Source organism: Silene latifolia, chromosome 2 (genome assembly GCF_048544455.1).
Source record: "Silene latifolia isolate original U9 population chromosome 2, ASM4854445v1, whole genome shotgun sequence".
Taxonomy (NCBI): Eukaryota; Viridiplantae; Streptophyta; class Magnoliopsida; order Caryophyllales; family Caryophyllaceae; genus Silene; species Silene latifolia.
Genome location: NC_133527.1, coordinates 188,110,822 through 188,129,495, shown reverse-complemented (window position 1 = coordinate 188,129,495; position 18,674 = coordinate 188,110,822). Strand labels below are relative to the sequence as shown.

The window sequence follows — 18,674 nt, the reverse complement described above, 5'->3', positions numbered from 1 at the left end:
TCATGCCTATAAAGTTGTAATAAGCAGTGTCACTAAGTGTGTTTGGATAGCAAAAGTGGAGGGAAAGGGAGGGGAGGGAGAAGGGAGAGAAGAGGAGGGGTAATGGGATATAGGTGTTTAAATACAATTTCTTTTCAAATCTTGCCTATTGTACAGAGATTTTAATTTGCGTGGGAGGAGGCCAAATCTCCCCCTCCATTTTCTCTTCACCTTATTTACTCTCCAAATAAGGGATTTTAAATAAGGGGGGAGGAGGGAAGGGAAAGGGGGAGAAGGGAGGGGGAGGATGGGGTATGAGTGTTTGAATACAATTTCCCTCTAAATCTTGTGTATTGTGGAAAGATTTTGATTAGGCTTAGAGAAAAGAAATTGAATCCCTCCACATCACTCCCCCTTCATTTCCCTTCACCCACATTTGTTATCCAAATAAGAGACTTTAAATCCCTTACCCTCCCTTCCTCCCTCCCTTTCTTTTTCCTCCAAATCTCCCAATCCAAATACACCCTAAATGTAGTGAGAACAATCTTCATCTGTTCATTTGTTTATCTTAAGATTTGTTCAGATTAGTAGTAATTATAAAAAACATGCAATGCTCTCACTAGTGAAGAGTTAAGAGGATTTTTGATGTGAAGTGTTTTTTGATTTCAACTTAGCTTGTGTTTGTAAGCTCACAAGCCTCTCTATTTATACTACTCAAGGGAGGTTACATGATAAGCATGCCACACACACTTGTCACACTTTGGTATTATACCTTGCACTACACCTAAGGCACTTTGCTAAATTATTTATCTTATACTTAGGTGTTTACACCCAGCATACATGATTAGTACAAACAATTTACCCTAATGGTAAATTTGGATTTTATTTATTTACATTTATATTTCCTTGTCTTATTCATATGGTGTAATTCATAAGAGAAGAAAAACTCATCAAATGGTAAATATATCATCACCAAGTATTGAAGACAACATACCATCACAATAATGTAGATGGTTTAACGAACATCTGCAGTAGAAACTCGTAAACCATCATTAACGCAGTGCAATTCAAGTCACAATTAACCTTTTACCTCTCATTATACAAAATACACAGGTAAACGTAACTATACTAATCACTTCCCGCAAATCTAATATCATACAAAAAGATTCAATTACATAAATACAATACTACATTACAACATGCCGGAACAAGATGAGGACCGCTAAATGGTTCTCCTTTAAGGACTACCTCGCCTTGTTCTCCATTATTGTGATGTAAATGGAGAAGGTGTGTCGTCAACTTCTTAGATAGGTCATGTCAATGAGAGCGAGAGAGGGCTGTAATCACCAGCTGAACATCAAGCGCATTCTGGCCACTAAAGCGACAATTTTCTGTCGCAGTATATCCACAAGTCCACAACGCTCTACAGTGTGCCAATATCTTTATTGTATCGGCATAAATGGAGGAATTCACATCAGTTGAATGCACGACATTAGTGTTAGGACATGGGATTGGGTACAAACTTGGGATGTGTAGCGGCATAAATGGAGGAATTCACATCAGTTGTAAGGTGAGAAAGAAGATGCTGTACATCTGGTCGCAAATTTTCCAACGCTCGACTGAAGAGTACCAGAACCTCGGCTCTTGGCTTACTTGTGGATTGCACTGGCCCACCTTGTCCCTCATAGTGGATAACATGATGGCTGAAAACCGAGTATGGTATAGTAAGTAAGTGGTGAAATAAACTTACATGAGTACCCCTTCTCGTTCATACATACTTTACATTTCCGCATTTATACAATAATTAAGCAGGATCAAAAACACCAACACCTACTTTAATTTCAGTATAGATATGAGTAAAGAAGGTATTTCTGCAATAGAGGGAGAAATTAAAACGTAGGCAAGTACTTACAGGAAATCGATAATGTCGACTATCTCCGATGCCTGAGCAGGAACTAATGGTTGTGCTGTCTTCCCAAAGACGTCTACTATTGCACCAAGTAGCAAAGAGAGAGTCTACACGATGATATGAAGGGGTTACCAAATGTCGTGGGCAACAGAATTAAGTGATATGCGGTTTGCAGTTTTAGTTCTTAACATATAAGCCGCGGAAAAAAAGATACGATTAGGGATTCAAAATACCAATGTTGATGCAAATTTTGTTAACATTTAATTAGTTCAAATGCAAACGAGCAATTTTTCAAGCATCGACTCCAGAGTAAAAATAGATAGCACGGCATTTACCACCATAATTTACACTCTAGTTTCTGGAGGTACATGAGTTATTGAGTTCCTTACCTTGGCGAAGAGTGTATGAGCATTTGCAAGCCTTGGGAGTAATGGACCCATTATTCGGAACACTATTCTCAACATAGCAACGGAAGTTACTGGCCTTAGTTGCTTAACAATGACATGGGCCCCCTCCAACCATTCTTGTGGAAGATTGCTAAAGAATGAATGAATCAAGCCAACAATGTTACCTGCATAATTAAAAACTAATAAGAAACTGTAAACTAGCATGGTTCATTCAAAATTTGACACTCCTAACAGTTTCAAAGCTCCATTGCAACATTCAACCGCAAAGAATAAATGTATTTTGCATTAGGAAAACATTACAACAACATTACCCAAACTCTGTCGGATGTACACATACTTACCCTTGTGTTAGGAAAACATTCTTAGAACTTAATTCATTCACACAACATTACTTTGATTATTTCATAAGAATGTGGACACAAATTTCTGGTACAAAAATTGGTTCACGGGATTGAGATGGCAAACACTACCAAAAAGGCAAAAAGCGACATTATCTAAATGACGCAAAGGACTCAAGTCTGTGGAGAGGAAAGGGGATGCTGAATGTAAGAGGTGCTTTCTGGATGACCCATAATGAAAATTGTGTCAAAAATTGCATCAACAAACCTCCTACCGCGCAATGCTATATTCCATGACATTTCAAAAACCAAAGCATACCAGGAGTTTAGATGCATTGAAAATGGAAATAATGGTAAATACTAGTAACTTAAAAATTAAGTGCATTACAATTACCAAATACGCAAGCATTCGTAGGCAACCAATTCATCAAGCCTATTCGGACAACCTCATTTACAAATTTCATATTAACAAGCAAGCAATAGGACAAAAGTCACTTCACCTTCAAAGAGTGAATTTATTATTATAACAAGATCCACAAAACAATCATTACACTATGCCGCCCTGAATAAACAGTAACAAATGTGGAGAGCAAAAAAAAATGAGATGCAAATTTTTCGCATAAAATTTGGCAAAGTCCTTGCGAAAATTGAAAATTCGAACTGTAAAATAGCAAAAATTTATTACCTATTGCTGTTGATGTATTATCTTGAGCAGCCCATGTTGGGTCCAACAAAGCATAATTTACAGTTGAATCTAGCTCACTAGGAGATCTTTTGCCGTCACTGAGCCACCAACTCTCCTTAACTAGACGTGCCACCTCAAGATACAATTGCACATGGAAATCTTGTGGAAGCTGGGCAAGTAAAAGACCACAAGCTTGAATCAATAAGCAAGATAATTGTTGACAAGTATACCCACTCCGAGAGACAAAATTTGACGTATTTAGCCCTGAAACTGGCGCTGTGGGTCTGGTTGCATTCATGGAATCTGTGCTTCCGCCAGAAGGAGAAGTTGGTAGAACAGACGTTTGTCCAGACACATTGGACGTTCCATGCAAACCATTGCTGGACTGAATAAGCGTTGGTTGTATATGAACAACTACTTGAACCAGTGAGGCCACGCTTTGAGCAGCTGAAACTGGAAGAGAAAGCAACTCTATAACTGCCGTTTCAAGCACAAGTTGTGTGTATGTACCAGGATCTTGGATCTGATAGAAAGCCTTCTGAACATCAGAAGCACTTGTTGTGCCAGACTGACTTGTAGCGGGTGTCTTGTTCAGTGGACCACGAGTTGTCAGATGCGAACTGTCTACGAGAGACCCTGTCTTTGAGGAGCTACTGAGAGGAGGAATGACATTATTTACCAGACCCAGCAACAGGGAAGCAAAATAATCCGGAGGTGGGCACGTTGCAGAATTTGACGGGGCAATGTGCTGTGGAAATGACTCTGAAAATGGAATCTGAACCAAAGAGGGGATTAGAAAGGGATTAGTGATCATAAATTACTACACTTTCTTAACCCCAGGTGGCGGGGTGTGTTCAAGCAAAAAGAGGTTATTTATGGGTGAATTATGATGAAACTCGCATCGCATCGGCATTCCCTATACAAGAAGCATAAACAGTCTACCAATTTGCATTATTCCAAAGCCGAAGAATAGTGAGTCTTCGGCCCCACTGGAAATAGTCATCACAATTCATATTTCATAATGAGGATAAAAAGAACAGATGATACAAAATACGGAGCATTTAAAAAAAAAAAAAAAAAAAAACAACAATCTAACCTTTGGAATATCAAGCACATGCAAAATCCGAACAATAAGCTTTCCTGGAAGAAGACCATAGAAATATGCTAATATATCACGGACAAATGTAAATCTCAAAGGATGGTAAGCTAGCAGCTGCTTGTAGTTCGCTAGAACTCTCTCAGCCAAGTCAGTAGCATCATTTTCAATCAGTCGATATACAACCAAAGGAATAACAGGCAGCAAACGTGCGGCAATATCATCGAAAAATACGGGAAACCTGCCAAATAAGTAAACGTGTCATGCTGTAGTACGACTAAGAACACTTTCAAGTGATTCCAATTTTCAATGTATGCTCTAAGTCAGATCTGCCACAACTGAAATGGCACTTGTGATCAAACAGTTTAGATGTTGCGCTGAAAGCACCTTGGAACTAAAGTTCATGCAACCTTAACCTTGAATACCATCACATGTGAGAGTTTACATTCATATAGTGAACAACATGGGTTTTCTGGTCACACTCACCTATATTATTTTTACATTTATATTCTCTAATCTGTATCCCACAAATTGATGTTAAGGGTCCTTGGTGGTCACATCTCAGTCTTGACTCTTGAATCATAATCTTTCGGAGAAGCCGACTGTCCCAGTTTTTCATATATATAGGTTATTAGCTCAACAATCTCAAATAATTTCGTGGTGCTTGTGTTCTAAATTGGATGTACTTCTAGTTTGAACCTTTTTTTCTGTAGTCTGGCACTCTGGCCAAACGAAACAGATACCTCTGATAAGCATCAGTAAACAGAGAACTGCTAAAACAATACACTCGGCTTTTCAGAACCACTTTAGTGGTATTTAACTTCACATCATCTATTAGTAGAGCATAATACGTAAAGCAGCAACAAAGATCACCTATCCTTCCAAGAGAGATAATTGCCCAGGGCCTTCTGCAGATCCATACGTTTGAAGATTCCAGTATGAAGCCAATGCTCAGGAGGACCGCGAGTCATGAAGAACAATCGCATTCTTTGATGAAGCTCTTGTCTTTCAAAGAGACTAATCTACAACCCATGTTGGGAAACAAGTAGATTACCATGTCAAAATCGAAAATACGGAGTAAACTTTAGTGCTAGGCAGACTAGAGTAGTTTGTCTGACAGTTTTGAATGTTTAAAAAGAATCAGTGTTACATTAAAGCTCTAAGGAGTTTACCATTTAACATGAATAAAATCATTTTTTTTAGCAGGAAGAATATACACACATATAAGATGGTGCTTCAATTCATCCTCACTATAGCAAAAGCAGAACTTTAGAAAATTAGGGCAAACATGTGTTGGCTAGAAGAACTATTGGGTTTCATGCTTAACAGTAGCAGACAATATTGATCTATGTATACTTGTATAGTCCACACTCAACAGTAATGGTTCTTCATGATCTTTGTCTACACATGCATAAAGGGGTTGTTTGGCGGCTTACTTTATAGAGAATACAACCTTATGGTTATGCTATGACAAATTTAGTTTCCGAATTTCTAATTATTACTTCCATTTAATCGCAGATGTTTGAATATATACTAGAAAAATGCCCACAATTACACAAAAAGGAAGTAGCTGTTTTAAGAGCTAGGATCCCTGACATTCAGATCCAGCCCATATATCCCAAATGACAAGGATAACAACAGCAAATAGTATTTACTGAAAACTCACCACAATGTGCAAAGCATGCAGATCATCATCGCGATCAATCAATGCGAGGACTAAAATATCCAATGGAAGCAACTCGTGAGTCCAAACAAAGAATGCCAGATTGGCAGAAGCTTTTGTAAGAAGATCCTATAAAAGAAAAACAGTTTGGCTTTCTTGTTCACTAATAGTATTACAGACAATAATATACGTGTTTTCAAAACAATCACCTGCAAGGGATGACCACGCTGAAGTTCCACATGAATCTGATGGAGCAGAACATCCACCATGGTGTAAATATTTGCAGTCACTTCTTCGGGAGAAAATTCTCTCAACACACGCGCCTGCACTTGTTCCATAGAAAGGTTAAAAAATAGTTCATATAATTTATGAAAATCGAGCCATTGCACATGATTAACACTTGTGCATCCTCAACAAATAAGCTTTCCAAAGCATGGTACAATAATGTCCTCATTACATATATGGGACGATCTTTACTTAATGGGGCTGCCGTTAGATAACGAGACGGCAATCACACAATGAAATTTTAAGTTGTCTGTTACTTTATTTCACTTTTTAGAATGCCCCTTACAAAAGGGCTGATATTTTTTACTGCACCATATGATACTCAGTTGTAGTCTTCATTTATGATACTCATTCTTAGTCTTCATTTATGTTACCTTTAAATTTAAAAATAAAAATGGTAAATGAAAGCAGATTGAATGTATTTGAGAAAAACAGAAAGGGAACATGGGCTACTGACATTAAAAATCAACTCAAGTTTTAAATTTCAAGGAAGTTAAAAACTAAAAGGCATTTTGCAAATGTTTCTGAAATTCCATCTAGCGTCATCTGCGGGCCATTACTACACGCCTTAACATCCACATCGTGATTCACGGCCACTACCACTCACAACATACCACATTTTCATACTATGTTTCATAAAAAGAAATAAGGGAGAATTTTGATTACCAAGTTTGCACTATTTATATTTTCAGGGTGTCCATGCATCAATATCCAAGCACCGGCACAAAGATATTGGCGGTGTTGAGGAAAACTATGACTGATGTATGTCACGACATAGGTAGGATCAGCTGATGGTGAAAGGAGTTGTGTACATTGATTGATAACAGTTGTCTCTGCCTGCCAAAACAGTACTTAGTATCAAGCCATTTTGACAAATTACACGAAGATAAATGCAACAAAAACAATTGATTTGCAAAGGCAATATAGTACCATTATCTCAATAAATAAGCTAAGGAAAACAAAGCCACAAAACTGGTAAGTAGCAAGAAATAATGTTCATCATAGTCAGATAAAAAGCTCGTGAGCATTCTCATATTTAACGTGGAAACTCCATTATACAGGGTCGGAGATTTCGGACTTGTAACTAGATGAAGAGACTGTTAAACTTGAACATGGAGAGAAAAGGTTAACAACCTGTTGCCATGCTTGAATTGCCAGTCCCCTTTTGTCTACTCGACCAACCAATGTATCACGTAGAACAGGAGGGAAATAACGTAGAGTTTTGTCAGACCATGTGTGCTGACTACTTGACAATATCTGTTCCACCATAGCTGGAAGATAAAGCAAGTGCTCAGCCTCAGCTATTCCACGTGTCTTGATTATAATAGCAAGAGAAACAATAGCAATACGGTTCAATGTTTCCGTGAATTCAGTAGGTCCCTGCAGTGAATAAAAACAGAGTTAAAAATAATGTACTTCAAGCATGACAAAATGAAAGTTAACAGTTACTAAAAACACATATCATTCCACCTTTCCCTCTTTCTTCACAGAAAAGAAATCTCTCAGGGAGAGGATCAGATTAATGCAAAGATTTTCAGCCAATCTAAATACACGATGTTCACCACGTTTCCCTTTCAAGGCAGCAACAATTTTTGTGACGTCATACATTAAGCTTTTGTTCTTCCCTTCATAACTACAAAAACATACAATTCATTTATCTCTATACAAAAATAAGACGTAAAATCGTAAATAAGACTATTGAATAGGAACCGTATAACTAGGAAAAAGCTTATTAGCAATATGGATGGCTCCATACTCATCCCATTTCCTTTATGTCAATAGCTCTTAAATCCATTATGAAACCTTTTCTTTCTCGATGCTTTGAATAGCTATCCTTTCGTAGCCTCGTGTTTGTACCTGTGGGATTCAACTTTCCTTGGCGATTGGAACAGTGATCAAATAAGCTCAACCTTCGCATCGAAGGGGAGCAGCGTAGGTAGACTAGAACTAGAAGTAATAGTTCCCCCTGACAAAAGAGAATCTTTCTTTGCTTGAGTTCCCGCCTCCAGCCTTAAAAGCCTAGTTTGCCCTTGGGATTGGTGTGCAGAAAAGTATCGAGAAAGAAAAAGGTTTCATAATGGATTTAGGAGCTATTTACATAAAGGAAATGGGATGAGTATGATTAACTAGGCCCATGGAGCGGTAAACTCCTCAGATGAATGGATTGGATATAGCCAAGGGCGGAAAAACTTACTAAAATGTCCCTTGAACACTAAACAAATATACTCACCGATAGAGTGGAAGCAACCGGTAGTTCAATATTTCAAGCACCAAAAGTGTCACAACTGGCTTGCTCAATGTGCCTGGATTCCTTTGAGTCAAATGCTGCAAGAAGTAATGAAGTATGCATGACATGTTAAGCACACATGCTTATAAAAACTCCTAAAGAGTTGGACAATCAACAAATACCTATCGTAAAAACCCTCTCCTTGTGGCTCCACAGCTGTCATATTGAGGTGGAATAGCACAGTAAAAATGTTGCAAGATGGGCATATAAATATTTGTGGAGAAGAAACGAAAACTAAAAAAAGTTTAGGACAATCTTTTGAATTTTGAATAAAGAAGAAGAAATTTAAATCAGAGATACAAGTGACAAGAAAGTTAAGAGGAAAATTAATAAGAAACCTTGGGATAAATAACAGAATACGGATAATGAAAGAAAAATAGAAGTAAACAAATCAAACACGACAAAATAAAGTCAAACTTCATCATCCAAATAAATTCTTCCTTAGGGAGTCTTTCCCTCGACTACACCTTTCCAACAACGTATTTTCTTCAATCCTACCTACATCACTATTCTATCCAGTTTTTGTTAAATATTCCCCTACCCCACGATCTTATCTCTCTCACATTTTAAAGCCTCCAAGGTCATAGGAGCATTGAAGTTACTTACACTGAAATGTGAACGAAACAATGAATGAGGCGCAATAAGAAGTAAACGTGCATAGGTTTCAACCATTGAAATGCTAGGAATGACCTGCAAAGGCAACCAATAATTCATTGAGTAGTCAAAATCTCACAACAGAAATGCTTGGCCTATGACCTAGGAGACTTTAAAAAAAGACATTTATTAAAAATCTCGATCAATAAGCCGTTTCTCATTTATTGGAAAGACACTCTGAAAAAAGACAGAAATAGGAAAAAAAAAACCCTAGGAAATATGTTTCTTTAGGAATATGAAACACGACATGAAATTAAACAATGATACTCCCATGTCTCAATACATGTACTTCACCTCTTCGAATTTGTTTATTCCAAAGGAGAGTCACAACAGAATATTACCATTGAACTCGCTAAATATAGAAAGTGATCAATTATTTCGGGACAAACCAATATGGAAACATGATCAGTTTTTTTTTTTTATCAAACAAAGTCGAGAATTGAAGACTGCAAGGGCACTGAGTACAGAATGATAAACTAAAGACAAAAGGTTTCTGAACAACGTGAGAGGAACAAGGTCATCAGCCACAGACACAAAACTCAACGCAAGGTTTTGAAACATTTTAGTAGAAAAGCATGGATGATCTTTATCGTGCCACGTATAAATATTATCTTAATGAAACCCAGCATTAGTAAAATCATCACCACATAAATAATTACTCAATACCTGTCCAGAGAATAAAGATTCTTCCATTTGATATGCAAGTTTCATGCACAACTTAATAGAAAATCCAGAAAGTAGTGATATAGACAGAGGGGTTGTTTCCCGCATCACTACCAGTCTCTCATTAGGCTGTAAATTGGAGACCTGTAAAACTTCTGTCCCAGCAGCACTAAGCCAATTCATTACCATATCACAAGCGGGCTGTGTCATTGTATAAGATACTACCCAAAACATGCCTACTGATCTGTCATCCATATTCATGTAATCGAGCATCCTTTCACCTAAATTCATAAAGTACAACGATAAGTGATATGAGCGCAGATAGTAGGCTTGGGATTCAGGCCTATTTTGAATGACGGGTGTGATGCTACGTTTTTCTAAACCTCCTCCCTTTTGTAACTTTTTTTCACAACACCTACCAAGAAAAACCCTCAAAGACCACCTACCAAAAGCCAGTTTTGGCAAAAACAATACTCAAAAAGGTAAACAAGTTTACAAAATTGTGCATAAAAAAGGTATTATTATCAGTTAATTCGAAAATAATCGATGGTTTCCTGGAAAAATTAAATTGTTATTAAAAAATAACTGACTGATGTGGTGATTATACTCCATACAAGCTGTAGATACTACCAGCAACAGAATGAGGCCAAAGATACTCAAGTCATAAAAACAACTGGAACATAATAAAATCCTAAGCCATCAGATATGATGGTGTCGAATCTCCAACTAATGTTACTTCGACACTGCTTTGATCGCGTGTCGCGTATCCAACACTTCACTTTGGTCACATGTCGCGCATCCCGGACACAACACGACACTTCGACACTTCATTTTTTACCAAAAAAAGTTGAGAACTTCAAGGTAAATAACCGTATCCAACACTCCGACCCCGTGTCATGTCCGACACTTGCAGCTGAGTTAGAATAGCATGGTCCTCAACTAGTCAATTTAAATACGTAACACACCAGTGCTATGAACAGGAGTTACCTTTGCTGACTTGCCTCCACCATTCATCTATTTGCTTCCCTTTCTGGAGCTGCTCTGCATTTAAATGATCTCTGGTTAAGGTATTCTGAGACCAAATCCACAAGGTCTGGGAGCTGGTTATAAACTCAAGCAGTATACTCTGAGGGCTACGAGGATCAGAGGTTTTTTCTTCCCTGTGAAATGATAATAGTTTTCTTGTGGTCTCTACCTGCAAAATGACAAACAAACAAAAAACACTTAATTTCAATGAAAAATAATATTGGGCCCAAAGCAGTGAAATGGTGATCCAAAAGACGTCAGAAGGATGGTGATTCATACGGGTTCAGAAGAGCAGTGTTTTTCTGTTTTCTAGTGCATTTGGTCGTAGCAGGACTCCCATTCAATTTCAGGGATTAGAAAAAGTAAATTATAACTTTTGGCAGGAATAGTTTGTTCGGCTTTGTTTTGGTCTATATAAAAAGGTGTAATTTATGGTATTCAAATTAAGTTCCTTCAATGAAAGGAGTGCTGTATAAAGGTATTTCACTAAGGACATCTCGTTCTCTATTGCCCGGTTGCCCCTGGAAAGCTTTAGATAACTTTTTTTTTATTAAAGATATGTTGTCACTTACAAACACACGGTGAGACAAACTCGTGATAAATATGACCTCATATACAAAGTAGTATTGGTTCCTTCCCCCATCTAGTGTGACATTTGAGGGAAGAACTCAAGTACCTTTCTGGAATCGGTATTAAGAGCATTCATTACAAGCTCGACACGAATAATCTGTCCAAGCAGCCAGGTGACATGGTTGGTTCGCAGAATACTTTGATCATCATCTATGATACGTGAAACAAGCTTGTCCACAAAATCAACAAAGTCAATGCAACCACTTTTCATCAAAAAGAAGAATATATCGGAAAAGATAAGCCATTCTTGCCAGCAGTTCAGATCTGAATACAAAAGCATCAATCAGGCCACTAGAATTGCCAACATTTAAGACCAAACACTAGGAAGAGTAGGAAGAATAAAAATATAAAATTGTCTAATTTTAAAAGCAAATGAGAATAAATATAGTAGAAATCACTTAAGGGTCTGGTGTTAGTCTTTTCAAAGTGAATTTCTAACCATATAACGATCTGTAGCGAATTGGTGTGGATGGACCAAATGTTCAAATGGAAAATGTAGACACTGCAACATAATGGAGAAAGTCTTAACTCATGTCAGACCATAACTTAATGGTTGTAAATTTGTAATGGCATGGTTGAATTGATTGAGTCGACCGAATTATCAGTGGCTCAATTCATTTTTGGAGAAAATATTCTATAAACTGAAGCAGCAGCTACAACCTCATTTGTTCTTACACCATTCTAGTACTTGCGTGCATAAATGCTTTTGTCTCTTCCCTCACCGTCTTTTAGGGGAAGATAAATGGCATACTCAAAGAACACAGCTAAACCTTCTTAGACCACAATTCACCCATTCTTACACCCACAAACTATTCTCAAACCAAGAATCTCTAGCGATATTCCTTTTAGATCGTCCACTACCTAGCCCTAGAGTAGTGTTGCATGAGATATCGTTGTTCTTTCCAATTTAATTAGACTTAAATCAATCTTAAACCAATTAAAAGGGTAATAGGCTACGAACACATTCACAATGCTGGGCGACGTATTACAAAAATTATTTACCCCGTCAAGTAGATGTCATCAGACTCCTGATATTCTTTATCGTCATGCACTTAGTTTCTGGTGAGGTTTTGCAAAAAATAAAATTACACCTTTCAAAAAAACAAATATACAGCTTCCTATTCTTTTTTTTTTTTTTTTTTTCAAATTCACTTTCCTCTTCTTATATGTTCATGATGTGAAAAGCCTGGAAGACATAATAGAAAAAGATATAGACTCTTGCCTGAGTTAGTCAACTTCAATAGTTCGACAATCCTGTCAATAGTCGACTCACAAATCATTTCACAAGTGAAAACAGCACCGGGAGTGGATACTATTGACTGCGGTCTGTAACACGACGCTACAAGAAGCACACGCTTCCACCAATCTGGCGATGGAGTTGTGCGTAAAGCATGCCTAATACATCGCAAAGCTCTATCCCAATCTAAACTGCCTTTCTGGATACAAGATGCCAATTCCTGTCAAATAAAAATCAAAACATTAGTGACAAAACAATCCTAGATATACCATAATAAAAGAGGCTCCTCTAATATCCAAGCTGAGAGAAAAGTAAAGTATCAGCAATTTCCTCTAGCTTATAGACTGGAACCGAGAGTGGGAATGGCTTCTGCAGGAAAACGAGGGCCTGAGCAAACTCTGAACGATAAACGGCTAACATCACCATCAACCCTAGATATGAAGAGAATGATAAGATCTACGCCTCTACGGGATATATCACTTCATCCATACAAGGACTTTAACAAGCAAAAGACACAGGACTACACAGCACGAAAGAGGCCCTCATTCTTTGTTTCTTAAAAACAAATTCACTAAAGAAGGTTTACAAGTTGTCCAACTTGCTGACTTGCTTTAGAATTGGGAGGGCGGGGAGGCAGCTTCTACAATCTATGGCGTCAACTACTGACCATATTGTTAATAATGTCATTTTTTATTATAATGCAAGTTTTCAAAATTTGGCGTCAACAACAGATTCACCTGTAAGAGGTGCGGGATAGTTCTGAATTTCTGATGTCACTCTCCTTCCTCAATAATTATCTTCGGCACTAAAGACTAGATAATGTGCAGAGCATTTTACCCCACCCTTACCACGCCTAAGAGGGAAACATTTTCAGAGGCTGGGAGTGGTTCACATAGACATTGGCAATACAATAGAGAATAATGAAACAGTAGCTTAAGTTTAACAAAAACAATCCGTCAAACTGATGAATCTTATGAATTGTCCACCTAATCTAGTAGAAGAGACCAAAAAAGGTATGATGAGCAACCAAACTCTTATCAGCTTATGACATTAGGTAACTCCGATACTTATCCTACTAGCCATATAAAAGTTCCTCCCTCCGCCCATTTGGGTTTACTGCATTTCGAAATGGCATAATTTTTAAGAAAGAGAAAAGTAAGAGGATATAAATTTCATAAAAAAAGGGTTTTCAGACAAGTCGCATTATTTGAAGGCAAGTGGATAAGTGGTATTATTTTTGTATGTGGTTTTCTGTCTTTTTATTTAAGAGCACTTCTATTACTAAATGATATGTAGAGAATCCAAATAAATGGACGAAAAGAAAATGCAGTAAATCCAAAGGAATTAAGGGAGTGTTACGTCGTATGAAAGAGTGCATATTAGATTTTGTGGAGCAAATACCGAAGAGATATTCAGCCATTAAAATGTTACTTTAGTAACTATGAAACAATCACCTCTCCATGCAATGGCTCCCCTAGAACACTTGGATATGTGATTGGTGAATAGCGCAAATTTGTTGCTGCTTCACTTCCTAAATGAGGTGTTGCTTGAGGCAAAAATCTTTGTGTGCCAAAAGTAGGGCAGTGCAGTTGGTGGTCTAACATCTGCATGTGCATCGCCATCATATCCCGTCGTCTATGAATCTCCATTATAAGCGTAAACAAGGAATCGTCATCTGGTATATTTTCTATAAACTGCAAGTCGCTGCGCAATAACTCATAAAATGGTACCCTGCACTTATCCTCCTTAACTAACAACCAAACAACATCTAAACAGCTATGAAGCCATTCACTCAGAAACTTAACAGGCCTCCAAAATTTTGCCGCATTAGCATCATCAGTATCTTGATGTCTTTGATCCCAATTGACCAGCCAAGCAAGCATGTGATGTAAGATGTCAACATAAGTCAGGGGCTTCAGATTAAAATCAAGACCAGTAAGGATGATCTTGCAGCACAGTAAACGTAGACTACTTATAGCACAATCCCTTGTAGATGAATCGGCCTTCGAGGACAATAATGGAGTGTTGCTAGAGACCTCATTCAATTTTAAAGGTGACAGATTCATGGCAGGCGACGGGTCATTGGCGGATTGGGCAGGTGATCCTATACCCTGAGCTGAAGTCAATGGAGAAGCAGGATTAGAGTGAAAAGTGGAAGAAAGAGGTAACACGCTTGTAGATGGCAACAACCCAGGTTGAGATGCATTATTTGATGTGGTACCTTGACTTCCTTGGCCAAGGGCCATCTCAGCAGAGGATACAGCATTAAGAAGGGATGGCAAAAAAGTATCCCAATTTATATAAGATATAGAGCACAAGCTTCTAAGAGCAAACTGAAGAAATTCGGCTTGTGGTGAATGACTGCTACATTGCACAATCAGAGAAATTAGAACAGTTTCGGTCACCAAGCGTAGTTGCTCTTGATCCTGCCAAAAGGTCATGTTTCCAGACTTGAGGTTAGATTAAGAATGACAGGTAGAGAACATGAGGTGTGGAGGAAAATCAAAAGCTGTGTAAACTGGAATTTTGGCAAAAACTTACAGGATACTGCCTTAGAATTTGTTCAAAGTCTGAAACAAATTGATCATTTGGAGGAAGTTGTCTATTAAAAGCTGTTATGCGCTTCTGTGCCTTGTTCCTGGGAGAGAATTGAATCAGTTGACTTGTTCATGTACAAATGTCAGTTAAGACAAATACGGAGTATAAATGTCTGCAACAACAGCCATCACTGAAGTTACGAAAGTTATAGAGCAACCAGGGAGTGATATATAATTTTCATATACACATATATGTGAAAGCAATAAGTGGACAATTTTAAAAGCAAGAAAATGATTTGCATACAGCAACTTGTATTCCCGTCCAAAGCAAATGCAACAGCAAAGGTGAGAGTACTAGAACGAACATTAAAAGGAAACCAGATTGAAACAACTGAGCATGTAATTGAACTGTTCAGTCCGCATACATCACTTTTGTAGACCAAAACTCGCCTCTAACCCTAAACAAAGAACTCAACATGAATAAGTCTATAATTTAGAAGCAAACTGAGTATCCTAAAGAACGAATATCCCACCATGGAGGAAACTGACTCCTGCTCCTTGAAACAAGATTCTCTAGCACTTCAAGTGAAGAACAAAACAGAATGATTTTCCAGGGGGCTCTTGGAGAAACACCGCATCTAATGCAACCTTAGTAAAATCTCTCCCACCGTCCCAAGGTACTACATCTAACGACACTGTATGTTTTTTTTTTTTTTTATGTGGGTAGCGAAACTGCTTTTTCCATATTTCCAATGGAGCCAAAGATTCATTACTCTTTGGTTCTGGATTATGATGGAATAAAGCAAAATGGCTCACTAAAGTGGTTGCGCGTCTTTCTCTTGTGAAGTAGTGGTCCTTCGATGCAGTTCTCGACGCAATTTTCATCTTGGGTCATTCGGAAACAGCCTCTTTGTGTTGCTAACACAAGGGTAAGGCTGCGTACATCCGACCCCTTCTTACCCCGCAATTTGCGGGAGCCATTGAGGCACTGAGGTAATGTTGTTGTTGTTGGTGGGTAGCGAAACTGCATCGTAAGTCTTGTAAGAGTTGTAACCACTTTAAAAACAACGAATTCACTGAACAACTAAACGCAGCTACTTGATGTCTTCTCCAAGGCGGTGATAAATAAACCAATCAACCAGCAACGGAATTGAGTCGTGCAGTGGCTAGGGGGCTAGCAAGGGCGCTCATCCTCGCTGAACAATGAACCATTTGGAAGTTTTAGGTGAAATTTTCAAATATTTTCCAAATTTACCTAATTACATGACTAATACTCCCCAGCCGGAATTATGTATCCCCCTAACTATAATCCTGAATATGCCATTGCAGTTATGATTCATGAACATGATTAAAAAGTACTCACAAATTCACAACTACCTCACTTCCACCAGTTTCGAGTTCTATTAAACGCAATTATTATCATTCGCAATGTTTTTCATCATAAATAAGCGGCAAATTCTCATTTAAGACGGATATAAATTGAGCAACAGAATGCGCACAACCACAAAATAAAACAAGCAAAACAGCTCAAAATCAAACTTACGGCGGATCACGGGCCGCTTCGTCGTGTTTTTGGCGACCGCTTCTCTGAAATACCCAAAACAATACAAAATTAAGAAAAGTAAATTAAACTGCAACAACAATGGAAAGCAGAAGAAAACAAATAAAAAAATAAATAAAAAAATACCCCCAAGTAAAGATTGAAGAGATCAGTGATGACAGGTTTAGCAGGATGGAGTTGATAAGATCTTAAAGAAGATGAAGATGCTCTTTGATTTTGCTCCATTAATTTGTGTTCTTCAATTAAATTAAGGGTTTTGGAGGTTAATATTGTTCTGTTAGTGTTAAATTAATTTTGAGTCCACCGGACATGAACACAGGCAAGTGCAGTCTTATTCATATAATAGTCATCCTAGACTCCTAGGGTGTGTTTGGATTGAGTGGTTTGGAGAGAAAAGAAAGGGATGGAGAGTAGGGTATTTAAAATCCCTTATTTGGATAGCAAATGAGGGTGGAGGGAAATGGAGGGGGAGAGATTTGGAGGGATCCAATTTCCCTCCTCCAAGCCTAATCAAAATCTCTCCCACATAAAAGCGAAGATTTGGAGGGAAATTGTATCCAAACACCCACACTTCATTCCCCCTCCCCTTCCCTTCTCTCCCTTTCCCTTCCCTCATTCCCCCTCCCCTTCCTTTCCCTCCACTTTTGCTATCCAAACACACCCCTAGAGTCGATAGATGCTTTGTCTGCTGCAAATCGCAAATTCGTAGACGGTTTTTTCAAACAATAGGTCTTAAGGACGGATATATCCTCACAAGCTTGCCACGTATGAAGTATCTATCATTCATATGGATAGATAAGACAAAAAGTATAATGCATAGGAAATTACAAATGACTTATCTTTATTCTCATATGTGGGTTTTACTTGACCCGTCATAAGCTTGTGACGGATATCGGCTGTCACAAATGAAAATTTGTGTTTTTCAAAAATACCTTTTATAACCGATTATATAAAGATTCGTTGGCTGAAAATTAGTCCCCTTCGGACTTCTATCAAACTTTTTTTTTTTCACATAGAACTTTTCTTTATGAGTCTATTTTTCGCTTTAGTGTCTTGAGGTTCAAGTTGTGATTTCACTTTGATATTCCGAGGTTTGTATAATTCCGCTTTTAAATGGCCCAAGCCCATTGGCCCTACCCGGCCCTGCCTGCTTTTTAGAAAGGCTTTAGCCTTTTATTTTGGCCCAAAAAAACCCATGGATTGGCCCGAAAAGGCCCAACATATTTTTGGTCCGGGTTTGGGCCAAGCATTCGGCCCAAATTTTGGCCCGACCCGGTCCATATTTATTAATTAATGAATATTTTTTCCTTATAAAGCTTATTAAAATAGTGTTAAAGTTATAAACAACTTTTTAAAAACTCAAATATATTTTTGTAGATTTATAAAAACAATGTGTAAATAACATAAATCATATCACGAATGCATGATTAAGCATTCTAAAGTGGCGGTGTTTGTCTTTATTTTATTTTTGAGAGCAATTCATAAGCATTTCGTCATATTTTGTACAATTTTATAAACTACGTATGTTTTTAAAGTAGTAATTGAAGGTATTATGTTAATTATTTTTTAATGTAAGTCTTAAATTTTAGGGCCCGAAAAGCCCATTCAGGCCCAAAAACCCGAATTAGCCCATAAGGGTCGGGGCTAAGCTTGCCAAATAAGCCCACATATTTGGCCCGGCCCATACAAATGGGCCGTTTTATTAGAAAGGCCAGAC

At 37.9% G+C, this 18,674-nt stretch overlaps 1 protein-coding gene across 4 annotated transcripts; it reads right to left on the bottom strand.

The window, feature by feature from the left end:
• Positions 1-934: 934 nt before the first annotated feature.
• LOC141643894 (mediator of RNA polymerase II transcription subunit 23) lies at positions 935-17,318 on the bottom strand. Of its 4 annotated transcripts, none has more exons than XM_074453266.1 (22): positions 17,084-17,304; positions 16,940-16,983; positions 15,401-15,497; positions 15,081-15,285; positions 14,314-14,975; positions 12,845-13,079; positions 11,669-11,886; positions 10,954-11,161; positions 9,970-10,247; positions 9,256-9,339; positions 8,593-8,687; positions 7,833-7,995; positions 7,497-7,742; positions 7,029-7,199; positions 6,287-6,400; positions 6,081-6,206; positions 5,288-5,436; positions 4,415-4,655; positions 3,319-4,093; positions 2,278-2,459; positions 1,892-1,995; positions 935-1,682 (listed from the first exon to the last, which is right to left on the bottom strand). In XM_074453266.1, exons 1-22 carry the CDS (start codon positions 17,180-17,182, stop codon positions 1,478-1,480), a joined length of 4,701 nt encoding a protein of 1,566 aa, XP_074309367.1. In that variant the 5' UTR covers positions 17,183-17,304; the 3' UTR covers positions 935-1,477. The 4 variants fall into 4 exon arrangements, with proteins under 4 accessions (XP_074309367.1, XP_074309369.1, XP_074309366.1 ...); XM_074453268.1 differs by having other exon boundaries at positions 15,401-15,569; positions 17,084-17,268; XM_074453265.1 differs by having other exon boundaries at positions 14,314-15,285; positions 17,084-17,318.
• Between the last annotated feature and the right edge of the window lie 1,356 nt (positions 17,319-18,674).